The sequence below is a fragment of the Lytechinus variegatus genome, chromosome 17, assembly GCF_018143015.1.
Source record: "Lytechinus variegatus isolate NC3 chromosome 17, Lvar_3.0, whole genome shotgun sequence".
Taxonomy (NCBI): Eukaryota; Metazoa; Echinodermata; class Echinoidea; order Temnopleuroida; family Toxopneustidae; genus Lytechinus; species Lytechinus variegatus.
The window spans coordinates 8313865-8338092 of NC_054756.1; the positions used below are offsets into that span (position 1 = coordinate 8313865).

A 24228-nucleotide genomic window follows, 5' to 3' on the forward strand; every position below is an offset into this window, starting at 1 on the left:
AGAAAAGAAGAGAAAGAAGGAAAGAGAAAAAGAAAGAGAAAAGAAAGAGGACAAAGCGAAAAACTGAAGGGGGAGGGGAAGTGGACAAAAACAAAGAGCAAGAAGGGCTGGGGTAGCCCTACGTAGGTTTTTAGGTTCAACCTGTGAATGTGTCAGTAAAAATAGAATTTCGGATTCTGAGATGTTGTCCATTAATGTTATACAAGGGCACTGAGGCTCTTAGACTGACGCCTGTTGGAAAAACAATAAACTGACAGGTCGCGCAGAAATGTTCCAACTGCTTCATATACCAACAATGACTAGAAATTGAATGTAACTGCCTGGTCACCCACCCAGGGCTGTTCAAACAGCTTCATGTACCGACAGAGATTAGAGATTGGGGTCTAAATCGCCAATTTTCAGCAAGCGCTTCGCGCTTGCACATCATTCAATATTACCATTTTCATTTTTTTTACATGTTGGATAGCGCTTAAAACGTTTCCTTTTGGGTCAGTGCAAAAAAAAATGCAGCTCGCTCTATGCACTCGCATTAATTGTTTATCGAGATACACAGCTTTAGTGTTAAACGTTTTACGACGCCCTGTTTTGGTTAAGTCGGAACATCAAAATTTGTTGGGCATGATACACACCCGGGGGGGGGGGGCACTCAGTATATAATGCATAGTGGGTATGTGCCGCGGAGGGGACCCCCGTTTTTACACTCAAATTTCCGTTCCAAGGCATAGCATTTTCTTCTTATCATGAGAAAAAAGAAGAGAGAAATCCGCTCCAAAGCTTCGCATATTTTTCGTTACGCCGCTCCGATAGCGTTGAATGAGCTTCAATTTTGGTGAAAAGCGGCCGCAGAGCTCCCCGGCGGAGGCCGCGCTAGCTGCATCATGCACGCATGACCGTTCCGTAGGGATGCATACGCGCTCACACGCTGGCGATCCGTTCCAAGGACCCCCGTTTTCACAAACATTTGTCGTTCCGAAGCCCGTTCCGAGGACCCTTCTTTTTACAATAAGCCCGCTCCAAGGCCCCCGTTTTTTGTCTCGCCCGCGGCACACCCCCACCACTTTTTTGGTCGAGTGCCCCCCCCCCGGGGATACACATCGTTTTCGTTAATTAAAGAAGTGCAAAGAGTCCCCGTTTTTAAGATTAGATCTCAAAAATCAACTTGCACTTCGTACTCGCAGTAATTGTTTATTGAGATACATATATCTTGAGATTTTTATCTAAAAATAAATTCTTAGAATGTGCACTTGTTATATTATTTTATTATATAAAACATTAAGCTCGTATTCTGCGCTTGCATCAAATATTTTTAGTGATAGGCCTGTTCAAGTTAGTACGTTGCTTCTGTTTTTAGATCTATATTTAAAAAAAATCTGCTCGTGCTCCGCGTCTGAAACAATGTTCTTTATTAAAAACGTGCTTAAATGTCAAGTTTTCAGGACGGAATCTCAAAAAGTTTCTCTCTTTCTCTCTCTCTCTCTCATTAACTGTTTTGTTAGATATCTATCCTGTTCATGATTAAAAAAATACTTAGAATGTCTTCTTTTCCGTAGGAGTACAAAAGTTTTGCGCTCACATAAATTGTTTGATTACATACCCATTTTTTCATCCAGTTTTCTAGATGGAGAATCACAAAATTTTTACTTGATTTGTGAGATATGTATTCCAATAATATGATACTCATACTATCCTCTGAGTCACTGCAATACATTACAAATTTCGGCTCGCATACAGCGCCCTCATGTACTGTTTAGTTAGATATGCATATTGTTCATGATTACAAAGTGTGCTTATCAATATACACACCCATTCAGTTCATGGTTACCTTTGAATGTCCTAAAAAAAATCACAGAAGTTTGTGTTCGCTCGATCGACGCATTACCCATCCGACAACTTACTGATGATAAATCACTAAAGAGATAACAAACAGTTGCTGTGATTTTTTTTATGGAGATTCAAGCCTTGATAATCTTTGTGCCCTTTTATTTAACCAGCCAGTTAGAATTAATGTATAGATCGAGGCGCATACGCTTGAGGCGACTTCAAAATTGGGGTAGTATTAAGATGCCCATCTCGTACATTAGCGCACAGATGGGAGGGGAGCTTGGGCCAGGGACCCCAACATTTTCACGACCAAGACATAATGTAGAATTGAAAAAAGGGAAAGGAAAGACATTATTGTGTAAAATAATTGTTTCAAAATCTGTTAACGCAAGTTGCTCGTTCGCTTTGCTCGCATTGCTATCTCACATTTTTTTAATTGTCCAAGAGGACCTACGCCATGTCTGGCACCCTTAAATGCTTTGGACCAGGGGAGCGTTTCATGAAAGGACTTGTCAGACGTTTTATCCGACAAGTCCTGTTTTATCCGTGCATCTCAACCAATCAGATTCCAGGAAAGTTGTCAGATCTGACAACTTGTCGGACGAAAATATTGATGAAACGCCCCCATATTACCGTACTGTGGCCCGTTTCATAAAGAGTTATTGCTACTGTTGTAACTTTGCCATTATGGCAACTACCATGGTAACCTGGATTTTGATTGGTTGCTGAGCCCTGTTGCCATGGTAGTTACCATAACGGCAAAGTTATGGCAGTTGTAACTCTTTATGAAACGGGCCCCTGGTCTTGTATATATATCCCCTACTCATCCACCCTAAAATATCCTATCCTTCATTTTCTTCTCATCATTGAGTTAGGACCCAGAGAGGGAGAGATGATAGAGGGGGCAGGCAGTGTGGGTGGGGCTTAGTACCAGAGAATCTGAACGACCATGTACATTTCCCCATGGAACAGCGCAAGCCGCTCACTCATCTTATTCACGCCTCAACTTCCACTGACATCATCACCCTCGGGTCGACGCGGCAGTTTGTTAGTCTTGACAACCTCGGCTCACAACCCCGGCGTAATCTCTGAAAAGACATACACTTCACGGCATCCCATCAATCTGAGATGACTGTACTTTCTTTACACAAGGAGGAGTTGGATACCATTTTGATATCGGGAAGTCTTGTTCCATTATCTGTAATAAAGATGCTCCCAAAACAACGCTGGATTGGAATGTACATCCTCATTGTGTAATTACAAAGACTTATTACTTTATGACCACAGGCGAATGACGATCTAGTCGACGTCGAGGTGTATCATCGGCATCACCGACATCAGAATGAGGACCATCCTCCTAATCGACCGAGAAATGATTTATCGTCCAAACTTGACTTCTAACATGAAAATCACTTTTTAAGACGTTAAGCTATAAAAATCTCTGAGTAAAGTGATCGTCAAAAAGAGTAGTATAGGCCTTATTCGAAATTTGGATTGAACATACTTCATATTTGTTTCATTTCACTAAATAATGTGAGACTTACGGGGTAGATGGAAGAAGTGGCCCCTGAGTGCATGAATATGAGTTATTGTTATTATTATCATTATTATTAAACATCAACTACTATCCTGTGATTGCGGATTTTGGAAAAAGAGACCCCCCAAAAAAACTTCTAAGGTCATCGCGGGGGCTTTATATTTTCATAATTTATATTTATTCGATATTAGGTGTTTGGTGACTCACAATGTCGGAACAAACAGGGGCAGAAAACTTGAGTTTTCTTGATAACTTGGTCTTAGAGCCCCCTTCCCTGAATTTAGATAAACTCGAAGAGATATCCCCCGTGCTAGCCGAGCTCACGGTCAAACCCAAAACAGCTAACGCCAAGCCGACTCGTCGAGGCCGAAAGAGAAACGCTGACAAGATAACCGGAGCTACGCAGACAGGTGATGGTACTGCATCTGCAGTCAAATCGGGTAGTACGACCGACGGGGCAAGCGCTGTCAAGCCAAAGCGAGGCCGTGGGCGACCAGCCGGTAGCACGAATCGAACCAGCAATAAACTGTCAACGCCCGCCGCCGCCGCTCCGCCTGCGCCGACGACCAAGGCTGATGATGTTGCCGAGAACGACCCGGTGAACGCCGCACGGGAGCGCTCTCGCGTCAAGACCCTTCGAGATGCGTTCCTCGAGCTCCAGCGATCGCTGCCTTCGGTTCCCCCCGACACCAAACTGTCCAAGCTGGATGTCCTGGTTTTGGCGACCACGTATATCTCTCATCTCATGAGAACCCTTGATGACGATCAGCATTCTACCCCGATCTCACCCGGTGATGATGTGGCGGGAGGAGGAGGAGGGCTTGATAAGCATCACAGATTGAAAGCACAAGGATACTTACATCCCGTTAAGGTAAGAAAAACTTTTTGAATTTCAATTTATTGACCCTTAAAAAGACATCGAAATATTTACAAAAATAACATTTTAGATTCCATGATGTTTTAAAAATCACGCAAAATACATTCCCAGCACTGGCGTAAAGATGTGGAGTGGGGTTGGGGACCATAATTTGGCCTCTGAAAAACTTTCACGACTAAGAAAAATAAAGCTGGAGACGAAAAAATGAAATGAAACTGGAGTGAAACATAATTATTGTCTGAATGTTATGTCAAAGATATAAAAATATAGATCATTGTGATGAAAATGTCAGAACTGTTTACTCACTCTCTCGCTTCGCTCTCTCACATTTTTTTCTTTGAACTTCTGCTCCATCCGCCACATCAGGCCCCCTCAATTATTTGGCTCATTATAATGACATTGATTTCTCAAAATCCCACAATGACAAGTAAGTTCCATATTATATAGTCAAAACACATTTTTAGTTGATTATTTGTGTTTAAGCTATAAATATTTTTTTACACTTTCAAATATAATATTACTTTGTAAAAGTTTGTAAATTCCTCCCATTTGCCGCAATAAAGATACGAGGTTCTCTTTTTATAAACAGACCATTATTATCCACCTAGAAATTCTAGGCCTCTCTCTAATTATCTATCTATGTATGTACGGAATTTCTTTTATTGTGATTGATTCTCTATCTATCAATCTATCCAGTGGCGTAACTACGGGGGGCATGGGGGGCACGTGCCCCCCCCCCCATCGGCTGGCTAAAAAAAAAAAAACGGGGAAAAGGAGAAAAAGAGGGAAAAAGGAAAAGAAACGCAGTGGGGGAAAGAAGAAATTGTTGTTTATCATAGTGTTATATTATGTTATATAACATAAGAAGCATTTTCACAACTTTATGAAACATTATTTGCTTAATTGTGTCTTCCTTGTTCCTGGTGCTCGCATAGACTTTTTAACGAGACATATAAAACTGCTGTACTAAAGCCTCCCGTTTTCAAATCAATATACAACAAAATAATATATTTCCTCGCAATTAGAGTTATTATTGTTTTAAGTAGTGATATATTCTTTTTCATGACTACTGAAAGTTATTGCCCTATTTTAAGGTCTTAATATAAAACATTTCCTGTCCGTGCTAACGTTCGCATTAGTGGATTGGTGAGATTTCTGCTCTTCATGAAATCCTAAAATCAGTCCTTAAAATGTCAATTTTTCTGGTCTGAATATCAAAAAAATTTTAGCTCGCGCTCATTTGGTTAGTGAAATACGTGGGGTCTTAGTGAATTCCTACAAACAAGCCTTGGAATGCCCCTCTTCATGTCTGAATTTCCTAGATTTTCAGCTCGCGCTTCGCGCTCGCAGTATTTCATTAGTGAGATGCGTATGATAATCATGATTACAATGACTTCAAAAAGTGCTCCACGTGTTTAGATGTAATTCTAACAAAATCAGCAAGCACTTGGCACTCGCATTAGATGACTATGGTGAGATATGTATACTCTGACTTAATGGATTCGTATAACTATAGTCCTTAAAATATCCATGTTTTGGGGTCAATATATACAAAAATTTCAGCTCGCGCTTCGCGCTCGCATCATTTGGTTAGTCAAATACGTAGGGTCTTAGAGAATCCCTACAAACAACCCTTAGAATGCTCCTCTTCATGTCTATATTTCCTAACTGTTCAGCTCGCTTTTGCGCTTGTAGTATTTGATTAGTTAGATACGTATGATAATCATGATTACATTACTACAAATGGTGCTTCATGACTGTGTTTAGATGTAATTCTAACAAAATCAGCAAAGGATGGCACTAGCATTAGATGACTATGGTGAGATATTTATACTCTTAATGGATTCTAAAATATAATCCTTAAAATTTCCTTGTTTAGGGTCAGTATATACAAAAATTTTAGCTCGCGCTTCGCGCTCGCATTGTTTGTTTAACGAGACAGTTAAGTATCATGATTACAAAACAATTTGCTTATAATGTCAATTTTTAGCCCTCAATATAACAAATTTTCAGCTCGCGCTTCGCGCTCGCATTATTTAATCAGTGAGATACATATTCGTTTGATGGCACTGCATGTCCTTAAAATATCTCTATTAGGTCAGTATACCTGACAACTGAGCGCGCTTCGCGCGCTCCCTAAGTGACCCGAAATTTTTGCTGGTGCCCCCCCCCAATGCCGTGACCCACGGTACGCCACTGAATCTATCCCTTTTTTGCATTTGATTTTTTTTATCTAAATTTATCTATTTTAATTTAATATGTCAGGTTCCGCGGAGACAGTGATGTCAAATTAAATAAACTTGAATACAAACACATATTCAATCTATTTTCAACGGAATAATATAATCAAATGTAAATTTTCACCAAGTACTAACATCTTTCACAAAGTCATTTCTATTCTCACATGGTTGATAAAAACATTAAATGTCAAATTTACCCCCGGTAAAAAGTTTGTTTGAATAAACAGAGTAAAATCAGTCAAGCATGACAATGATACTCATTTGTCAAATTCGGACGTAAGATATAAAAGCTATGACATTTTAAAGATTTGCTTATTTTACACAAAACATATTTTTTACAACAAAGTGATATGCAAACGAGAGAGTCAATGATGTCACTATCTAAATTTTCATTAGAATATTTTCATTTTCCAGATCTGACAATCCTCTTCATTGAATCAAGTATGTTTCAATAATATGGCAATTCCCCATGTTCGAGGAGAAATCAATACTTAACTCATATCAAAGGAAGAAATTGGATATTCTATATTTCTTATAATGAAATACACAAAATGGGAATGCGTGGGGCGTCATCAGTTCCCTCACCCTGATCTGTCTGATCAGGATGTGCATAACTATTTTTTTTTAATCAAGCAAAACTTTAGAACTTTGTAACTTTTTTACATAAAAAATTTATTCGTTATTTTTGGTTGTTATATAGGCCATTTTGAATTTCTCTATTCATTCAAATCAACTGTTTGCTGGGATAGATTATTTTTACCTTTATTAAACATCGATGACTGGGCTTATCATCATTACAACGACATTATTTCAATTGATATTATCCCCCCGTCCCCTTAGCCTCTGAAGTAGATTACTATTTCTTTCTAGTAATGATTATAAAGCAGGTCAATACAAAAGGAAATAATATCATTCTTTTTTTTTCTTCCTATATGTACCTGCCACGCGCGTGGCTTGATCGTGACTTTTGGTAGTTTTGTGGCCTGGTCCACCGGCATCAAGATGCCTGTTCTTGGGCAAAACGATTTGACACTGACGAATGGTCTTATAAACCTACACATTCAAAGATTGCCAATCCCAATTTATTATATTTAATATGTGATGTTCAGTAACTGTTTTCTATTTTATGCTGAGCTAACTTTTGCAGAAAGTTATATATATATATATATATATATATATATATAAATATATATATATATATATATATATATATATATATATATATATATATATATATATATATATATATATATATATATATGATGAAATAATGATACAATTTTACATAATTCAATGAGTGATTAGATTTTTAATCTAATTAAGCTTATAATTGGTATATCAATTCAGAGAATATTATATACATAAGAGGGTCGTCATAGTTAGCTCTTAGAACTGAAGAACAAGTTAAGATTCGTGATTACAGACCAAACGCACTTCCTAACCAATAACAGTGCTAGGACAAGTCCACCCCAACGAAAACTTGATTTGAATAAAAAGAAAAAAAGTCAACAAGCATAACACTGAAAATTTCGTCAAAATCGGATGTAAAATAAGAAAGTTATGGCATTTTAAAGTTTCGCTTCATTTCACAAAACACATATGCACATCTCGGTCGGTATGCAAATGAGGAACTGATGACATCACTCACTCATTATTTCTTTTGTATTTTATTACATGATATCTGAAATATTTTTATTTTCTCGTCATTGTCATTTGAAGTGAAGTTTCATTCCTCCCTGAACACGTGGAATTCCATTATTTCAACATTTTTTGTTTCAGACAAGGAGGTCCTAATCGTCAAATTCGTAAAAATTGAAATATTGTATTATTCAAACAATAAAATACAAAAGAAATAGTGAGTGAGGGATATCATAGACTCTCATTAGGATGTAACTGGCTCGTTCATATAACTATTTTGTTAAAAATAAGCGAAACTTTGAAATGTCATAACTTTCTTATTCTACATCCGATTTTGATGAAATTTTCAGCATTGTACTTGTCTGATTATATTGATTCAAATAAACATTTTTTTGAGGTGAACTTGACCTTTAATAAGAAATATAAAATGGACTCAAAAATCAATGGTTCATATTTACTTTATACATATTGAATACATCTTATTTCAAGATCATAATTTATAAGATAATTATTTTACCCTAATTCGCAATTATTTGGGATAAATATTAATTTCAATGCATATACCATTGGTGTAATGATACAAATATTTTGAGGTATACATCATGAACATGTTTGCGTGAAAAAAAATCAACAATCTTAAAATGAAAGTCTAATTTTGTCATAGATTTTGACATAATATTCAGCAAATGGTATCATAAACTACTCTTTTTCTTATCCATTTCTTTTCCTTTTATCCTTCACATTTACTTTTCTTGTTCGTAGAACTTCTGGGGTTTCATGCACCCCTCCCCCCCCCCCGCCCTTCTGCAGTCATGCCAGTGGTGTACTAGTATACTATCGTGACCATTGCTATTATTCAGCAAGTAATATTCTAAATTTCACTGTTAGTCCCCTTTAAGTTCAGTATAGCATCTAGGCATGACCCGCCCTTTGTTGTTCTTTGTCCAACACTTGTAGCAAAGATTTTTCCATCCCCCTTCTATTAAATATAAAAACATTGCTTCAGGATCTCCGTAATTATTACATATTGAGACGTTTATGGCACCAGCGATCCCGGGTCAAATTCTTTCCTAAAAGACATCGAAGTGTTTTAATTGGAGGGTTACTTCGGGTCGTGGATTTACGACACAGTTTGCCACGTCAATCATGTCAGAATCGTTAAAATTATTCTTTAAAAAAATAAAAAGTAATCGAATCCTGCCTGGAGTGAATACTTCGTCTTCACCAAAAACTATACAGCTAATTAACGTGATAAAGCAATGGAACCAAACCTTAATTAATTTTGAACTAGATGTCTTGCATTTCGCATTGTTAACTACTAAATTCCAAGGATTTAAAATAAATCCAGATCGGCTGTGAATAGTGACCAGCTGAACGATTATGTTTTAAACATAAAGCTATATGAATTCGAATTTAAATCATTTTTAGCTTTAAAATTTAAACCAATAGATTAAAAATAAGTCCAAAATTTGGGTGGTCACCATTCACAGCCGATCTGGATTTTATTTTAAATCTTTGGAATTTAGAGTGGTATACCGGCACATCTAGACCCCGTCTTACAAAGAGTTAGGATTGATCCAATCAATTGTAACTATGGAAATCCATCAGTGTCATAATTTTTCTACAGAAAATTTGCAAAATGTCCTTTGTAAACAAAGGAGATCACACCAAATTGTCAAGAAATCAATGAATTTATGGATATACATTCATAATTATCTAGAAGTTTTTTAACAAACATGTACTTTATGTGTTGACTTTAATGGCTTTCCATAGTTGCGATTTATCAGATCAATCGCAACTCTTTGTAAGACGGGCCAATGGCAAACCTGATTTAGTGATCACCTTTTTATAATGACCATATAATTCGTCTGTCTATAAAGACCACATTTTTTTCATTTCCCTTAATTTTTGTTATTTTTCACATTGAAAAGGACAATACAGGAACCCGTCCGTAAGGAAATATGTTGCATAAAAATCTCGTTCCTGTTTCCATTAGACATGTTAGATGGTCAAATTAGGCCTATGAAATTATTTGTTGCAAACGTAACGATAGATGACTGGGCCTGTAACTAATTATATTCAGTTATTGGTTTATTTATCACGATTTACCCTTTGTTTTAATTCGTAGCCCGAAATTTGTATGAACAGGATTACAAAAAACCCAATAAGAATGGATTACATATCAATAAAGATTTAAGAAAAAGAATTACCCTACTATAGGATTATATTGCTTTGTAATGAAAGTTATAAAAGTTAAGATTATCATATAAGTTCAGTTATCACAATTTGCTTTTAATTATTAGCTAAAAAAGTGTTAGGATATGAAGTATGATCAGCTTTTTTGTTGAAATTATTAGCTAAAAAGTGTAGGGATGGAGTATGATCAGTTTTTCTTAAACCACAAAAAAGGGAGAGATATTTTTTTTATTTGATTTCAAAGATGAAAACCTCTGTATTAGTACCACCCTAATGGGGTGAAAGGAACCCCCACAGTCAGAGAAACCAACCTCCATCGACCGGGAAACTTCTGGGCCCCTGGATAATGGCCATACCGCTTGACTTCTTGCTACCTCCCACTGTTTCTACGGTGGCTTGGTGATTTATTTCTTTTGTTGTTTTCTCAACTTGTGATTGACCTAGTTTAGGACGATGAGTCATGAGTATAGCTTCGGAGACCGGGCACATTTGAAAAAAATATTGAGTAAAAATTTTCTCAAAAAAAAAGGATGAAGAGAGAACACAAGTGATTGCTGTGTAATATTTTGGATGAAGAGAATGGTTTATGAAGATAAAGTCATGTATCGTATGTTCTTCACTATATACTCTACAGATCAGTAACGTACGCACTGGATGTTTGAACGGGGGGGGGGGGGGTTCAAGCTGAATGAAATTTTGACAACCCCCAAAAAAGGTCTTCACCGTAAAGTTTAGGTCATTCCGTACCTCAAAAGAATTTGAGATACCAAAAAAGAAAAATAGGTAAAAAAATTGATAATCAAGATATCAAGACCCCCTTTTCAATTTCAGATTTAAAATAATTGGTACCGTGCGAATAATGTTCTCCCAATGAATTGAACTCAAGTATGGCAAGATAAGGGCTGCTATTTCATGCAAAGTCTGTGGGGGGGGGGGGTAAGTTTATTATGTCTGAGTACGGAGTGTTTGGGAAGTACATTGCTTAAGATACTATCCCTGAACCAGTCGGCAGGATTAAATCCCGATACATCAGATTTGAAGCAAACATAAAATAAAAACAAAAAACTATTTTTATCGAAACTCATCGTGCTGTCTTAATTTTCATAATATTCCAAATGTACGACGTCTTTTGTTGCTCAACTTAATGGTGCTATGACGGGAATTGAAGTACGAACCTGCCGTTAACTCTCTTGACAAAAAAAGAGAGAATATACACATTCTTTCTTGCCAATTCATTTACAAACCTAATTATACACTAGCACGACAAAGTATTGCTATTTTAATGAAGATAATAATGATATGCAACAAACTGGATGTGAAACACCTGAAACATGCGAAATGAATGAATAAAACATTATGGCCCGTATTCTGAAATCGGGGCCCTTAAACTCAGGTTTAAAGTTGTGGTGTAAATATGGATTGTTACATAAATCACTAACAGTAGATATATCATATTTCAGCTCATTTGGCTCTAAAATCGTTCGTAATTGTCTAGGAAGTATAAATCGATGATTGTCTTCACCATCGATGAATCAGGAAAGAGCACAGTAAACATAAGAAATATACAACTTAATACAAAAAATGACACTTTTGGCTTTCCATAATTTTAGCACAGACAGACCATGGTATAAGTTAAACCTGACTTCAGAATATGGGCCTACATTGTCATGTGCATCATTTCATTTATCCTCCATTCAATCCATGTTTCCAACTCTTCACTACGTGTCATCTTAATTCCTCTATCACAAAGCAATCCATCATTCTCCATCTGCCTTATAAATAATAGACGAATTCGACAAGTATGTCAAAATACAAAACCGAAACGTCCATTAATAATAGACTGAATTTATTTGAACCACGTTTAGAACATAGTAAGTACTGCACTTTTTGCAAGCTAGAAAATACCACATCACTGTGTCATCGTCAGGATTGTTAACATGGTATTTGGGCGTAGACTCTGAATCAATTAGAGAAATATAAAGTTTTATGAATTATTGAGCAGTCCATGCATGTCTGACGAGACCAACGGTATACCTATACTGCAGGGGCCGCGAAAGGATTTTGAAAGTGTTTGTGTGTGTGTGGGGGGGGGGCTGAAGCCCAACCAGTCCCTCCGTTTCCGCGCTCCCTGAACTGTATATGGTGTGAATAACTTTTGCCAGATGACGGTTGAATTATAAAATATTGTTGGTAAAACAAAACAAAAAAGGAAATAAAATAATAGTACAGAAGTTGGATTAATGATTTATTTCCAATTCGTCTAATGCCAAATCGTCCAATTGCCAATTCGTTTACAATTTTGGTCTACTATCAGTTCGTCCACTATCCATGGTCTTATTGCCATTTCGTCCCCTCACCAATTTGTGTAATGACCAGTTGGTCTGATAGCCATTTAGTCCATGTTCCTTTTGGTCTAATTGGACTGAGTATTAATTGTGCAAAATGAATGAAAATGAAATGGATATTAGACCAACTGCATGGTTATGAGACGAGATGGTCATAGACAAAATGGTGATTAGACGAGGGGATGATCGGACAAAATGCTTGTTAGACGTAACGTTGATGGACGGAAATGATAGTAGACAATGTGGTGAGTGCGTGGACGAGTTGGGAGTAGACGAATTGTCAATTTACCGGATCAATGCAACATGATTAGTCGATAGTTCATACGGGCAATGATTTATCCATGCACCTTATTTCAACCCAATTTTCATTAAATAACAAAACCGAGATGCCCTTTCACCGTTTCAAATATGAATGAGGATGAAAATATACAGAAAACATGAACCCCGTCCCCACCCTCTCCCAAATCCGCCCCCCCCCCCGTCTTTGTCTTTCTGTCTCGATCTCCATTTCTCCTGTCTCCTTTTCTTCTTCCTCTCTATCATGGGCGGAAATCCCAGGGAGGACGTGTCCCCCCTACTCAAAATAATAGGGGGGACACAATATTCAATGTCCCCCCTACTATTTTGGGTCTTTGGTGATGCTAAGAAATATATCGATCAAAATGCATTTTGGGACGGGATGACTTTTTTTTTTTTTGCTTGTCAAATATATTTTCGTCGAAATGACCTTAAATTTTAGGTAACAGCCTTTTTTTTTTGCTTGCCAAATTTTCCAGACCCTTGTCCCCCCCCCTACCTTTTGGGAGAGATTTCCGCCCCTGCTCTATATCGTAAATCGATGATCACATTTTCACAGGCCATTAATTTGACAGAAAGACTTCGGCCACCCAATGTACGTCGGGCAGACGCGGGTGAACCTTAACTTTTAACTTCTGATATAGAAGTTCATTAAAACGGCAACGTCATCAGACACTCCGTATCAGTGACATAGAGATATAGCCTATTTTTCTCTATGGTCATTGTCCATCTTCCATTTCATTTTGCTACAAAATTGTTAGCTCAACCGCCGGCCTTGAAGTCGTTATAAAATATATGTTTCAATGAATTCTCATTCAATTTATTCATTTCATTTCATTTTTTTCCATTTTATTTAATTTCATTTATATTTATTTCTTTTTTATTGTTATTAATTATAGTTCGAATGAATGAATGACTGAAGGAATTATTGAATGAATGAATGAATGAAGGAATCAATGAATCAATCAATAAATAAATAAATCAATAATGAGTGAATCAATCAATCAAATAGATACATATATTAATATATAAATAAATAAATCATAAATAAATAAACAAATAAATGAATGAAAAAAATAAATAAACACAATAGAACAAACCAATAGACAAATTTATGAAAATGAACTTGAAAAGCCCAGTATACTCGAACTAAATCCTGAAATCTGAGACGCAACACTCTTTGCAGTGTGACTTAACTTGGTGAAGACCCAAGAAATCAAATCACGTAAAATGAAAGGGAGCTAGTTTCTCCCCCACCATGATACCACAGTTCCAGGCCTTTCGTCTGCAATTAGCAGCCTCACCCGTGGGTGTGTGGCCAGACTACACGCAGCGTCAGACTCCCGTTTTACGTAAATAGAACACGGGAAAAAACTAAAATAATTCACCTCTTTTCCGAACTTGGTTGATTGACCTCCCGGGCATTTAACTCAGAAATATGACAATGCTACGTAAATTAATCGTACTAATGTCAATCACGTTTTTTTTATTATGAGGATACATTTTTCAATAAGTGTGATAAAACTTATCATAAAAACACAGATAAATGGTACTGAATGAGTAGCTTTCGTAATTGAGACTTTACTTATTTTTATTGTGCACCATTAATTTGATGAAATACACTAATTAGGAAATAAAGGTTCTGTACTATAGAAATAATCATACTTATGCCAATCACTCTCTGGGGAAAAAACTCACCATAAACATTTAAATATTAATAAGGTACAACCTATGATGTCACACTTGGAACACAAAGGGGGGGGCAACCCGGGGGGGAACTTTGCAGGGGCGACCTCTTCCCCCATGAGTTTTGAGTGAGAAAGAAAAACAAAGGGGAAGAATGGAGAAGAAAGGGGAAGAAAGAAGGTAGAATATGAGAAACCTTGGTCTTAAAACTACATAAATGCACTATGATTTTAATCAGTAAAGATGACGTCACCCCCTACCCTAGCTGGAGAAAGGTGCAAAGTTGCACCTAAAATATGCTCATATTATGGCATTGTTAGAAATTGAAAATACTGAAAGGTGAACTTTATCCTGAAAATAAGTTGGATTTAATAAAACAGAAAATATTGAGATAAAATATTAGTGAAGTTTTGTGGAAAATCCTTCAAAGAATTGAGAGTTATGATGCCTTTTCTTTTTTCTTTTTTTTCATTCGCGACGCCATAATGCGAACAGCCGCCCCATAATGTTGTGTTACACAAATTTCCATGCATTCCCATGCCTGTCCATGATTAATAAAAATATCGTACTTATAGATAGGGGTAATAAATGGTGTGCCTGGTGACAATGCACTCACGCATACAAGAAAATAATCACTTTTAATTTCTTGAGGAAGTAGCATTATTTAATGGGAAAGCTGCCCGTTTATGACGTCACAAAATCAAAGATTTTAACAACAAATCATAACTTCATTATTCTTTGACGGATATTCGCCGAACCTTTACTATAGCATTTTGTTGTTTTTGTTTCTTTTTTATTTTTAATTTTATTAAAGCTAAGCAGCGATGACAACCTCCCCTCTAAAGTATGTACATAATACCGTCCACACAACGTAATTATTAAAAAATGTGTCCAACTCTGGCCCTGGGTAGTTGTCAACCAATACTAGTTTTCACCCAAAGCACATTGGTTTAAAACTACCCGTCAGAATTGGATAAAGTTTTAACCAATTGTTGTGTGGACATGTTGCCCAACATTTTTAAGAGTGTAGACTCAGTGACAGTGTGCATAATATATCAAGCGTCTATAAGCCCCTATAAGCATATTGGGCCAACTCAGTATTATGTCTAGCTGTTTTATTCACGAGCCTGAGACAACTTAATGTGAACATGATAAAATAAGAGAATACACTTGTAGGATTCCAAATACTTTCCAAATAAACAGTATGTAGGAGTGGGAAGTCGGGGTTGCAACCCCTTCGGATTTTATGGTAGCATAATGACGATGCTCTAATATAGCCTTACATTACGGAACGTGCTTTTCACGGGTTTATTGACCCTCACAGATCGGCGCCATTACAGACAGACAGACACCCCGACTTTCAGCACCCCAGGACGGGTGTGAACCGAATAGAAGCGATGGTTGAGCAGGAGACTCGTAAATCTGAAGATGTGAAATTTAACAAGGCAAAAGAGGAAGAGAGGAATACAACGGGCGCAATTAAAAGGGTCATAAATATTACAAGGTGTAAATTCAAGTTCATGCCCTCGTTCTTATTTAATTTGAGATGGAGAGAGAGAGAGTGAAGGGGGGGGGGCTCTCATACACTGTTAAAAAACCCGTGATTTTACAGAGAAATAAAAGAAGATTTTGCAGGAAGTAATTACAGAATCATTCTGTAAATTCATAAAACATGATTTTTTTCTGCAATTTAACAGAACAGGTCTGTTTGAAAAGGTGAAAAGACTGTTTTATTCAAGGAAATTTGTAAGATGCCATACACCAAATACCAATTTCCTGTAAGATTACGCAATCTGTTAAGATTACAGGTGTTCTCGAGACTCTGCTGCAGGAACTTTTTTTATTTTAAGGATAAATTTTCTAACAGTGTATGTGACGAAAACTTCATATCTGCATATGGCATAGTTAAACAAGATGTTTATTAAATAATTCTAATGAAACTGGTGCAGTTTTATCACATTATCTTTTGATCTTAATAACTTTGATCACATTTTCCTATGCATTTTTGATAGGACCTAAAGATTGTGTTCAGAGTGGAATGTTCGTTCAAGTTACTGGATACATTTTTGGGGACATTTTTCTAAACGTTATTTCCCATACCTCAATTTATTGGCTCTTTTAAACAAATCCTTTTACATCTGTTGTTTGAATTAAGATAATTATACAGGGCTAGCCGTGTCACCCAAAATTATGTTAATAATGGTGAAATCGGTCTATATAAAGATGAGGACGTGAGGGCACTGCACCCTAAAAAGTTTCATGACCAAAATAAGAGGAAATTGAAGAAAAAAACAAAAGAAAGGGGGAAATATGATATTATTTTCTGTCCAATCTATCTCAAAATTTCCCCAACATAATTGTGCCCCTCTTATTATTGGCGCCAGTGGCCGGTTCCTTCTACATTTCGGTCAATTTCTGTAGAATTTGTCGTCATGTTCTTTTTCATGTCGAACAGAAGCTGTTTAAGCAGAAATGAAATTAAAGGCATGCTCCACCCATATTAAACGGGAGTGGACTGGAAACCTTAATTCAGATTCAGAATATAGTTCTATAAAATGGCCTAATTTAACCTGTCAATGTCTTCTAATGATGGTCTATTAATCTCATCTTGATTTACACACACGTGTGTAAGACGGGAGCAGGAGAGGTCGTAAAACATCCCGATGCGGGATGATACGAACCCGAGTTTACCGGTCCGAGGCACGCCTCCAGCTGATAAAGAAGCGAGATTGTTGATATTCCGTTACCCTCGATATAGTGTGATATTTGGATGAAATTGTCAGGCTAATTCTTCTATCTGTCCATGCGTGTGGGAGAACTCTTCCTTGCGATGAAATATTGCTTCTAATCATGACTTTCCTCAGTCCATCGGGACCTTTTGGGGGTAACCGTAGTCGTAAAAACAATTTCATTTTACGGATTTGATTAGAAATGTAAAGTCCATGGGCCTGATGGAACACTTTTGGAGATGCAACATGGATCTATTTATAAATCAGTATATAAACCATTTCAGAAATATCAGCTAATTGTGCTAATAATCATTATATAATTATTATACTCATAGCCGTAAATGGATTTTTTTCCTGTGGACAAGCCGCGTAAAAACTTTCCGAAGAATCTCAAAAGCGAGGAAGCGAAGTGACCGAGCTTATCATGGTACCACTTTTGCATTTTAATTAAAGTGAAATTATCAAGGACTCTGTGCACACTTTTGGTGAACTTCGTTGCTTATCTATATTAATAATAATGATAATAGGCATTTATGTATAGCGCCATTTTTCTGGAAATATTCTATTCAGAGGCTCGTTATTATTATTATTATTTAAAAAAATATGTAGCTTTTTCCAAATTTCGGGGGGGGGGCTACCCCTGCCCCCGCTGCGTATACATGTATGTAGATAATTTAGAAAGCCTTGGTAAATTTACCGGTTTATTCCACCATGTAAGGGCTCAAGCAATCAACGCTAAAACCAAGATCAGAATTATCATCATAAATACGTCATCATATTTGGACATGTAACCTGTTTGCTTGTTTGGTTATTTGTTTGTTTGTGTATTCATTTATTCCACCATCAAAAATGTGTTAACATTCGCAAAAGAAAAAGGAGTGCACCCTTGGGTCATCTTACCCCGCCCTATTATAGCCTTGCATCTGTCTACTTCTAGTTCGTACACAAAATGGCGGCTCCTTTGTCAAGGCATGTTGGCACCATTTCAGAATTTTAATATGTTGCTAACCAGACATGCCAGATGACCTGTTGCAAAATCATTTATAGTACTCTAAAAGACAGGAAAGAGAAAAGCTAAGCAATATCGGTCGCTATTATCTTTTACGTCTCATTATGGTCCAGCTCGGTATTGGTTGAACTTTGATATAAAAACGAAACACCACAAAAACAAAACCTCAATTTTGTCGAAATATACATCGTTGTTAATCGTTATTTCAATTTTGACTGTTTTGGCTCAATTCATTCTTTTTAATCTCAAATGTATATTTTAGAAATATTTATCGCGACACCGTTGTATTAGGTTTCGTATTAACATCCCAATAAATGTTTCAACACGTGACAGTTGGCGTTTTAATCGCGATCTGTCTTGGGAGTAGTCAACATTTTCATCGCTCTTTTGCCGTCCGTCAAATCAAAAACGAGAAAAGTGAGAGTACAAAAGTATTTTCTCTATTTGGTCCGCCATTGATTATTCCCATTTTAAATACTGCACAATGAAACGGAAAACATTGAAAAGATGGAGCGTGCCGTGAGAAATAAATGCATGACGTTGCATGTTTTTAAAAGTACATCAATGACACCTACATGTATATCACCAGCAACTATACATTATATCATGTACATGGGATAACATGAGTGGACAATTGGTGGCATAAATATGGGGGAGACATGGAGTATGAGACATAATTTTAAAAAGGTTGTGAGCGAGAAAAACTTGGATCTGTTCAATGCAAAAAACAAATAATAGTTTATGATAGATTTTAAAGCAATATTAAGGAAATCACTGGTGTCGATCCATGACGTCATATAATTCAAGTGGGGATGAAACAAAAAAAATGACCATCTCCCCTTGAACAATAGATTCAAAACACAAATCGACACCCATGAAAAAAAATTAATATCAAATTTCGCAGTTTCTTTTTCTTTCCTTTTCCATTTTCTCTTGGTCGTGAAACATTTTGGGGTCCATAGCCTCCAAGTCTCCCATCTTTATACGCCTGTAGATAACATGCAGATAAAACAACCGATTAATTATCTCGGATGGTTTTTCCTCTTGGTCTTAATTATAATTAGGTATTTTATCGAGATAACTACTATAAAAACCTCGATTTTGATTAGATTCTGAAGAGCCCTGTATACCATTGTACATTCTAAATCCCAAGGATTTAGAATAAATCCAGATCGGCTGTGAATAGTGACCAGCCGAATATTAGATTTATATTTAAACCTTATTGATTTAAATGTAAATCTAAAATATTTGAATTCAAATCTTTTGAGATTTAAAAGTTAATCCTTAAGATTGAAAATAAATTCAAAATTCGGCTGGTCACTATTCACAGCCGATCTGGATTTATTTCAAATCCTTGGAATTTAGAATATAGTTTTAATGATGGCAAAATACCATAGCTGAGTCCTAAAGGGTATACTCCAAGCTGAAAATAAATGAATAAAAGTAAAATTCACCGTTTAGCAAAACGTAGAAAACTTCATTAAAATATGATAACAAAGTTATTATTGATTTTTTAAAGACTAACAATATTTTGTGGAATCAATGCATGCCGTTGTGAATATGCAAAAGGTGGGCTGATAGTGTCCCCACTTTTCTTTTTCTTCGCAAGAAATCATAATTTCATATTTTCGTAAATGTGCGTGTGATAACGTCTCTCTTCTTATAAAATAAGTTGCATCAGTGTTTATCTTACACATTAAATCAGGAAACAATCCAAATGTTTTCGTTCTTTGATGAAAACAATTGAATAAATGTGATGGCCAGAGGGGGCGAGAGCCAAAAACTTTCCGGTCATTTCATTGTATGAACAGGCGTAATGGTGCAATGAGGCCACCATTTTGAGAGGGCCACACATTGCGTATCAGGCAGAATTTACTCTTTTTTTAAAGGTTGCGAGCGAAATTTGCGAGCAAAAATTTTGGACATTTTTAATACAAAAATCCAATTTCGTGATAGATTTTGACATGATATCCAGAGAATAATATATTTCACTCTTTCCATTCTTTTTTGTGGTCTGTACGTCACTGTGAACATGATTCTTGCGGCAGTAGCGTGAAGAGTAAAAAAAAAAGGAGAGGCGCAGTATGGCGCATGTGCTAAAAAGCTGCTTAATATAAGTCCCGAGAAAGCGAAGCGAGCGAGAAAAAAATCACCTTTTCATGAGAATCTAACTTTGAGATATTTTTGACATTATATTCAGTAAATAAAATCCTATCCTACACGTTTCCTTTGCTTTTCTTTCCTCTTTTTTTTTTGGTTGAAGAAATTTTGGGGACCATAATGGCCCAACCCTTCTATACTCATATACAATAGTGCTATGCGGTTGGGGACCTGCTGGAGCCCCCGAAACTTCCTCGCAGATTGCAGCTATTTGTAATCAAATCGCGGGTATATACAGAATATAGCTTTTCCATGACACAGTTTAATACGCAGTTGAACCAATAATTTTGAGGGGGCAAAACATAGCCATGTTCGAAAATTTGTAAAAAGTCGCCAGCGAGCAAAGCAAGCTGGAAAATAAATTAAATTTCAATATGTGATAGATTTTTCCATTATTTTCAGCAAATAACACATTTCATTTTTTCCATATATTAATTTCATTGTACGGTGTCTCCTATAATTTCTTTTATTTCCCTCTTGGGTGTTGAATCAAGACCCCCCCCCCTCCTGGCCTGTATGCCAGTGATTGAACGTAAAGTTTATATAGGAAGGGCCCCTATACAGGGGGCGTTATAGAGCCATTTGAAGGGTATAGATGAAGAGCCCCTACTGCGTGGGGTCTGGGGCAAAGCCCCGGTACTAGTAGCTTATTTGCATAAAATTTAGCAAGATTATAGCACAATGTTGTAAATTAAATGAACATAATATTATTATTTGTTGTATGCAGTCCATCTTTCTTCCCGCTCTTTATTTTCTATCCTCGGTAGCCCAGTCATGTTATTAAGGTTTTTTTATTGTCCCTTTTCTTTGTTTTTACTATTTAGCTTTTGACTAATTCCATTCTACCTTCATTTCCCGCTATTGTTTGCTTCATGCTGTCCCCATACCCGCGTCTTCAAAATTATTTTTAACATGAAAAAATACTATACTGTAATCATAATTTTCATAATCATTTTTTGAGAGGGAAAGGGCTTGTGACTGGGGCATGCCTTCGACTTCAAATATTTATTTTTTACGTTTCATTTTTCTTCCTCATTTTTTACTTAGTTTTTCAATTAAAGGCTATTGAATTGTCTTTTTGGGGTGTAATTTCTTTCACACTCAGGGTGACCAGACGTCCCGTATTTCCCGGGATTGTCCCGTATTTTGCTTCTTTGTCCCGGCGTCCCGACAAACCCTTCCCGGGACGCCTATTTGTCCCGTATTTCAGAATATTGAACAAAATGTATTTAAAAGTGACGATTTTTCATCAAAAGACAAAAATAACCCACAAATGACGGAGCAGAGACAACAATAAAATCGATATAAACTTTTGCAAGTTCTGCGGTGATTTTCTTGCTAACCCAATGCATCGCAAACGAACTGGCCTCCTGCCATTGTGAGGCAGGCTAGTACGCTAGGCATGTAGGATCGGAGCAGATTCTCTCCACCAAACATGACAAAATAATCACAAAATCGGCGGAAAATTTGTATAATTATATTATGGGTTCTCAATCTCAGATTACTGATTTGGAGGTGTAATCGGAGGAACACTAGATCTAGTTGTTTCAGCTTTCGTTCTGAGTCTTGTTGTGTCTGATGCCACGATGTTTCATCTAATTTGTAATTTAAAAATCACTTTTGAATTTTATTCATTTCTAAAACATTTTTTTTTTAATTTTAAGAATATATTTGAAAAAAAAAATATCATTATGATTTTTGTTAGATGATTGGATTTTTTTGTTTGCTTGAAGTTTGAACTTTTTTTCCTCTTTCTTTCTTTTCTATCATTCTTTCCTCATCCTTCTATCCTTCCTGCTTGCTCGTTTTTGTTCCATCTATCTTTATTTCTTATTTGTCTTTCCTGATCCTTTCTCTCTCTGTTCATTTTTCTTTCTTTCCTCCTTTTTTATACCCGTCTTCTTTATCGAATTCCCCTTTCTTATTTCCTTCATTCTTTCTTCCTTTAAAAAACCTTTTTTCTCCCCCTCCCTCTCCTTTTTCTTTTAATTCTTTTTCCTCATCTATTATGTTTTCACTCCCTCCTTACTTCATTCTTCCTCCCTAGCTCTCTTTTCTGCTTTCTATCATTCTTTATTTTATTTTCCTTTTAATTCTTTCCCTTACTCTTTCACTCCCTCCCTCCCTTAATTCCTTCCCTCCTCCCTGTTTTCCTTCTTTCTTTGTTTGTTTCTTTCTAGCTTTCAAAGAATGAATGAAACATATTTCTTTCCTCCTTTTTCTTCTCTTTTTTTTCTTTCTCGATCTCCTTTATTTTGTCTTTCACACATGTATTCTTCTTCCATTCCTTTCTGTATCTAATTTCTTTCTGTATTCAATTCAAAGAATGACGGAAACTTTTTTTCCTCTTTTTTATTCTTTCTTTCATCCTTTTATTCTAACTTTCTTTTGTTCTTTTTTTATTTTTTCCTTCATTTTCCCCTTAATTTTTCTTTCTTCTCAATTCATCTCAGTCTTTTCTTTCTCTCCTTCATTCTTTCGTTCACCCTCCCTTCCAATTGTTCATATTTTTTTACAGGTGTAACACTGTGTAGCCTTCGATCTTTATTGATCTTTTTTGTCGATTGTCCCGTATTTCGTTTTGTGAAATCTGGTCACCCTGTTCACACTCCTCAGTTTTCTTCATAATAGTGCTCTGTTCAGATCCTTTTCTGTATTTTTTTGTGAAGCTAGGTTCTTTCAGCCAACGCAGTATTTGCTCTCAAAATGAAATATTTTCCTTCGTCAGGTTAGCAAAGAAAGTGATTTCAACGAGCATTTATCTAGCATAAGCGAACTGAATATAATTTAATGTTCTCACCGATTTTTTTTTCATCTCCCTCTGCTACCTAGAAATGGCCGATGCGATCTCGCCTCTATGCCGGAGCTTCGGGGGACTGCCTCCTAGACGGATCGTCATAGCCACCAGCATCTAAAGATTCATCTTTCTTCACAAACACCAAAGAAAAACAGACTTCATTCGATTCTGATTTCCCAAAGAGCGACTTCCATAATTTCTTATTCGTGGTATAGGAATATAGATTATGAAGTAGATTGGAGTATTTATTTTAATTATTAGATGGACCATTGTCATGAATAAGATGTGAGGGTTAATTCTGCTAGACGGACGGTGGTATTCTTTCTGTATTCACAATTTGATTTAATTTGATTTGATTTCTGCATTCATGATCATGCAACATAACATATCCGAATGCAATTCATAATACATAAGAAAACAATAATACAATAGTCGTAATACAAGCAATGAAAAATAATTATTAATAAGATGCATTATTCTCTTTTTAAAAAATCAAAACTTAAAAGAATGCATGCAGGAGACCGCAATCGTAAGCGATAATGCTTAAAAATGATGGCGGCACTCGCTAAAGCTCTCTGTATAATAGAGAGTTTTAGATTTGCTATACACGACTCTATAATTATGCGTGTGACGAACTTAATTGGCCAGCAAAAGATAAATGTTATATGCGTTGTGCAAGAAAATAATGTATTGTGGACGTCCACAAAAATGTTAATGTAGCATTGGCACTGATAAATTAAATAACTTTTAACAATGCCAATTTCATTTTCATAATGGTCTACTGTATGCAAACAAATTGTAAAGACACTTTGCAGGGGCCTGGGAATGGGGGAGGGGTGGGGCATCAGACCCCTCTTTTTCCAAACCGTGAACAAAAAACGTAAAAATGACCATTG

At 36.4% G+C, this 24228-nt stretch overlaps 1 protein-coding gene across 1 annotated transcript; it reads left to right on the forward strand.

Annotated features, from left to right (window-relative positions):
- Positions 1 to 2832: 2832 nt before the first annotated feature.
- LOC121430856 (transcription factor 24-like) lies at positions 2833 to 23533 on the forward strand. Its single transcript, XM_041628279.1, has 2 exons — positions 2833 to 4229; positions 23368 to 23533. Exons 1-2 carry the CDS (start codon positions 3567 to 3569, stop codon positions 23434 to 23436), a joined length of 732 nt encoding a protein of 243 aa, XP_041484213.1. The 5' UTR covers positions 2833 to 3566; the 3' UTR covers positions 23437 to 23533.
- Positions 23534 to 24228: the final 695 nt, after the last annotated feature.

Coding starts and splice junctions, on each gene's coding strand:
- LOC121430856 (XM_041628279.1), top strand. CDS start 3,567: ATGTCGGAACAAACAGGGGCAGAAAACTTGAGTTTTCTTGATAACTTG. Junction 4,230..23,367: donor GATACTTACATCCCGTTAAG/GTAAGAAAAACT, acceptor TCTGCTACCTAG/AAATGGCCGATGCGATCTCG.